Source organism: Bufo gargarizans, chromosome 3 (genome assembly GCF_014858855.1).
Source record: "Bufo gargarizans isolate SCDJY-AF-19 chromosome 3, ASM1485885v1, whole genome shotgun sequence".
Classification (NCBI taxonomy): Eukaryota; Metazoa; Chordata; class Amphibia; order Anura; family Bufonidae; genus Bufo; species Bufo gargarizans.
The window spans coordinates 542,664,425-542,670,314 of record NC_058082.1 but is presented as its reverse complement, the minus strand read 5'-3'; the positions used below and the strand labels follow the sequence as shown (position 1 = coordinate 542,670,314).

At 36.2% G+C, this 5,890-nt stretch overlaps 1 protein-coding gene across 1 annotated transcript; it reads right to left on the bottom strand.

The window, feature by feature from the left end:
• Window positions 1–224: 224 nt before the first annotated feature.
• On the bottom strand, window positions 225–5,000 carry LOC122931746 (oocyte zinc finger protein XlCOF6.1-like). The gene is made up of 3 exons (XM_044285809.1): window positions 4,994–5,000; window positions 1,808–1,915; window positions 225–1,582 (listed from the first exon to the last, which is right to left on the bottom strand). Exons 1-3 carry the CDS (start codon window positions 4,998–5,000, stop codon window positions 552–554), a joined length of 1,146 nt encoding a protein of 381 aa, XP_044141744.1. The 3' UTR covers window positions 225–551.
• Between the last annotated feature and the right edge of the window lie 890 nt (window positions 5,001–5,890).

Genomic DNA, 5,890 nt, shown 5'->3' with positions numbered 1-5,890 from the left:
AAGTGATATATTTTATAATAAAGGATTTGCTTTTCTAATCCTAAATAAACAAACTTGTGCACTTACTACAAATGACATAAATGTAAATAATTTCCTTATGGTGAATGTATGGTGTGAGCTGAAGATCTCAGCTTGCTCCATGCAAGGCAGATGCTAGCTGTGAAATATAAGTGAACCCGGTCATAATGACAAAGATCAGAAATAACTCCCAGCCTGGTCATTTCACACCCTAAATGCAACAGTCAGTAACGTCCATGAAATCCAAATGGTTACTCAGAGAGGCATTGGGTTTTCTTTGCCTTCAGAGCCCTTGCAGCAAGATTTCTGGCTTCTATTTGGTTGCGCTGGAATATGTGCAATGTAACAATAAGAATTGTCTCAATCTTTAGGTAATTATACATCAGAATACAGCCTGATATAACACATAATACAATAGAGATCCATGTCTGCCACATTTCTTGCTATCTTAACATTTAAATAGATTGAAACCTAAGTAAGTTCTCTCATATGCCATTTGATATATCAATTTTTTTTTTACATTAGACATAAATTCAGCATGAACATGGCTTCTCTCCTGTGTGGGTTCTCAGATATGTATCATGATTTGATTTGCCACTAAAACACTTCCCACATTCAGGAAATGAAAATGCCTTCTCTCCTGTGTGAGTTCTCAGATGTATATCACAAGTTGATTTGTTACTAAAACAATTCCCACATTCAGGACATGAATATGGCTTCATTCCTGTGTGAGTTCTCTGATGTTTAATAAGACTTGATTTCTCACTAAAACACTTTCCACATTCAGGACATGAAAATGGCTTCTCTCCTGTGTGAGTTCTCTGATGTTTAATAAGACTTGATTTCTGGCTAAAACACTTCCCACATTCAGGACACAAAAATGGCTTCTCTCCTGTGTGAGTTCTCTGATGTTTAATAAGACTTGATTTCTCACTAAAACACTTTCCACATTCAGGACATGAAAATGGCTTCTCTCCTGTGTGAGTTCTCTGATGATTAATAAGACTTAATTTCTTGCTAAAACACTTCCCACATTCAGGGCATGAAAATGGCTCCACTCCTGTGTGAGTTCTCAGATGTATATCACAAGTTGATTTGTTACTAAAACACTTCCCACATTCAGGACATGAATATGGCTTCTCTCCTGTGTGAGTTCTCAGATGTATATCACAAGTGGATTTGTCACTAAAACACTTCCCACATTCAGGACATGAAAATGGCTTCTCTCCTGTGTGAGTTCGCTGATGTTTACTAAGATTTGATTTCTCACTAAAACACTTTCCACATTCTGGACAGGAAAATGGCTTCTCTCCTGTGTGAGTTCTCTGATGTTTAATAAGACTTGATTTCTCACTAAAACACTTTCCACATTCAGGACAGGAAAATGGCTTCTCTCCTGTGTGAGTTCTCTGATGTTTAATAAGTTTTGATTTCTCACTAAAACACTTCCCACATTCAGGACATGAAAATGCCTTCTCTCCTGTGTGAGTTCTCTGATGTTTATCAAGTTTTGATTTGTGACTAAAAAACTTCCCACAGTCAGGACATGAAAATGCCTTCTCTCCTGTGTGAGTTGTCAGATGTTTATCAAGATATGATTTGTAGCTAAAACACTTCCCACATTTAGGACATGAAAATGGCTTCTCTCCTGTGTGAATTTTCGTATTAAAAGTTGTCTCATATTCTGAACATGGATATGGTCTTTCATCTTTGTGAATGTTCCTGTGTATATAAAGGTACGATTCATTTTCAAAATCTTTCCCATATTCAGAACTCACAGACATTTCACCCAGTCTATGTCCAGTGCTATTATTGACAATCTGTGATTGATTATCTTCTACTTTATAAGAAGGAGATACAATTAGACATCTATGGAAACCTCTTATCCAGTCTTTACCTGAAAAACAATAATAATGCAAAGGTGTAAGAAATATCTCAGTAACATAAAGTCAACTATACTTATATCAGTGAAATCTGCCAAAGTTAGAAACATTAGTTGCTAATTAAAAAACAAATCTAAACACTAATTAAAGGAAATTTGTCATCATATATTATTTAGCACATTAAACTGTTGGTAGAAAGTGCCAGTTAGGAGTCTCCAGGTGCATAGAAACTGGAGTCTTCCTCTTCTAATTAGTAAAGTGGTTTTCTTATCAGAGAAACACATCTAAAAATTGTACAAACAATGAGTGACACATCGAATTTTCTACACAAATTTTGATCCACAAGACATAAGTGATGCCCACAGATGACATTAGGCCAAATTTTGAGACAATTGGTGAATCTCCCCACTTTTAGAAGTGGAGTGAATTAATTACAGATTAGTTCGATTTTAAAAAGTGACTAAAAGGTCAAATCTTCATGCCAAAAAAACTTACTTTTACTTTACTTTATTAGACATGGGCGTACACCACCTTGCACTTGCATTAAATATATTATTACTTTGAGTGATTTCATACATTTCAGAAAGCAAAGAGAGACTTAAAACTAACAACACAACCACTGTGTTACAGATTTTGTTGATCCATTGTGCCTCACACTGGAAAACACAGCCAGGCTGGAATCTAGGTTGAAGGCAGCTGATCTATAGGGCAAGAGCAGCAAAGAAATTGGGGCCAGATTTATCATTAGCTCAGTTCAGAATAATGGAGTGAAAAAGTCCCAAAAAGTCCCAAACGCTAAAACTGCGCACAAATTTGTGACTTTTTTCTGCTCTGCAGTATGCTCGCCAGTTTTCTGAAAGTGGGCATGTTTTCTTATGTAAATTAATCTCTAGACAGATTTACTATTGGGACTATTTAAAAAGTCGCAAAAAAGTTTCACTCCAGTGAGGACCATGCTTATCTTATGAGACTTTTTAATAGAACATGCAACTTTTTCATAAAAACGTGCGACTTTTTCGTAAGGATGTGCGACTTTTGTAAAGCTGCTTACTGACGGATAAACTGCTACCATCAAACCACATTTATTACAGTCATAAAGGGCCGATCATAAATCTGACTTGGCTAAAACTGACTTTAGCCATATGTTAAAGTGGAGTGAGCTGTCAGAGTCATAAAAAATCAGGCCCATGGACTCCAAACTTATACAGAGTTGTATCTAGACTTTTAAAATCCAGAAAAACAAAGACATTGACTTAGAACTTGTTCAGACTTCTCAAGATATCTGAAACGGTCTTAGGCTACTTTTACACTTATGTTCTTTTATTCTTGGTAGTGTGATTCGGCAGAGGATCTCAATACCAGAAAAAGACAAAAATAAAATCAAAACAGATCCATTTAAATCCGGTATTTAGATCCTCTGCTGGATCTCAATAACAGAATTAACAATTCAAGTGTGAAAGTAGCCTGACAGAAACTTCAGAAGAAAACAGTGCTGCATAAAATGTGTGGCCACACAATTCAGACAGAACATCACTGATAGAACTGAGGAACTAAATGACAAGACTAACAAAAACACAGACAAGAGGAGCAGATTCTGACACAGACTAAAAATTGTGCATCCTTTATTGAAGAACAGGATGGAGACATTTTGCATAGAACAGGGTAGATTGCCTAGAACACTATAGATGCCAACATGTTTTGGATATAGGGGTACATTTATTAAGCCAGGGCTTTTAGACGCTGGTCTTAATAAAGCCCTAAGCTGATGGTGGATCTGCCTAAGTTATCACTTTGGTGCATACGACACCAGTCTAAATGTAAGACAGCTCCCGAGCATTTACTATGCCTAAAACAGATGGCCCATCCCCTTCCTCACCCATGCCATGCCCACAATTTTAGAACTGGAGTGAGTGGAGTTAAGTCACAGATAGTGGCGCAACTGAACGTTGGCGTTTCTTCACATTACTATAACCCACAAACCCTACGCTGTCTGATACATTCCATATTTACAATAGCACTTGACCGGGCTGCTATTTTCCACATTTTATGTGTGTTCTCTTATTTCAAAATTAATTTTAGTAAATTACAAGCTGGAAAACCCTTTCAAGTAAATTTTTGGGACCAAGTATAGAATAAAATGAAATAAATTTGCTCACTTGATGTTCATTTTTGTTATTGGCTCCCGCTCCACACTTCATCCAGCAATTGGCTTCTATCTGCTGACAAGCTTTTTATGCCAACTCTTTGGCGATCTAAGAATCATCCTACTATCCAACAGCGGTATTTAAAATTTGTTGATATCTACAGATTTGAAGAAGTGGGACAACCATTCCAAACAGACCCAAAAATATTTTACTGCATGTGCTTTTTGTGCCATTTTTTCTGATGCTTTTTTCCCATACAGTGAAATAGGTGTAAAAATATCACACAAAAAAATAATAATAACTTCAGCATGCCTTACTTTTAAATGGAAGCAAGCAAGAACAAAATGCCACCAAAATAATAAATGCACCATCAGCAAAAATAAAAAAAGCTTGTGTGTCCTACTATTTTTTTTTTTATATTTCCCAAAGATTTTAAATTGAAATCTGGAGCTAAATGTGTATATGGCAAAGAAATGCGTGCAGTAAAATCAAATCAAACCAAAGTGGTTATAATGGCTAACAGGACAAGTCTGCAGAGAATTTTGTGACATATTTGCAAATGTTAACCAACCTTTCGAGATTTCAGAACAAGATAAAAATGACTACATGTATAGCAGACTGAAGCTGAAACAATGTGCACCAAATATCTGCAACTGGAATTTTATATAAATGGAGACAAGAATTTACTAGAACAAAGGGCAGGACAAAAACAGCACAATTCCTTCCTACTGTTTGAGACTCGGTGAGTCGAGCAGAGCAAAGGTTAATTATTTTTGGCGATCAGGCTGGTAAATGAGGTGCACTTCATATACTCTAACAAACCTGGCACATTATTAGCCACATTTTAGCGACAAACCTGTTAATACTTCTGCCCCACTGTTCCTTAAACAGCACAGATTACAATATCTTATAATTCATTCCACTTACAATCAGTTCAGTGACACTTACCAGACATGGACCCTCCACACACTCAGGACTTAATACTCAGTGTCTTCTCCTCAGCAAGTCAGTGATCTGAGTATATTCCCTTGGTGAATTCCAGCTTTCTGAGCCATGTTCTGTATTTTATACCCCTTGGGTGGCTATAGCAATCAGCTCCTCCTCTTCCCCTCAGGAGAAGCTCAGTCTCATTTTCATAATCAATGCAATCTTTCAACATCAGATGTGGCTTCTGTCATTACCATATGTAATGGAAGAATAATGGTGCCTCCTCCACATCAACCAGTTTAGCATTTTCTAGCCTCCTGAGATGGTTCTTCATTTACACATTGTATTTGCAGGGTAGAGACCTATTGTTCACACTCCTATTTAGCATCTGTAAGAGATTCCTGGGATACTCCGAGACCTTTTCATATGAGAATCAGTGTAAACAATGAGCATTTTACATCTTGATAAGATACATTCCATCCAGACATACAACCATATGACTCTCCATCTATAAATCACATATATGAAATACTTCATATTGCATCAAGTATAATAGATCAGAAGACTTTCAATATTTAAAGGTTTATAATTCGTACAGATTACAACTCGTAAATGTATGACAACTTTACATGAGTATTTGTTGTTTTAAGGTTGTCAGGCTTACACTTTTCAGTTCTAAACAATACAATTTACTGACAGAAACTTGACAACAAAACCAAGTATAAATGTTCCTGTTCCATGAAAATAATTTAGTAGCAATTATTACATTCACAGACATTTCTATTTTTCTGTTTGTTATATCAGACAAATAATAGATTTTATATCACATTCGATTTTTTTATATATATATTTTTGGTATGACACAATCACTAGAAGGTCCACACTGTCTGCTGTGTTATTCACCTGTGGCTATCACCA

Coding starts and splice junctions, on each gene's coding strand:
- LOC122931746 (XM_044285809.1), bottom strand. Junction 1,583..1,807: donor TAGCACTGGACATAGACTGG/GTGAAATGTCTG, acceptor CAACTCACACAG/GAGAGAAGGCATTTTCATGT.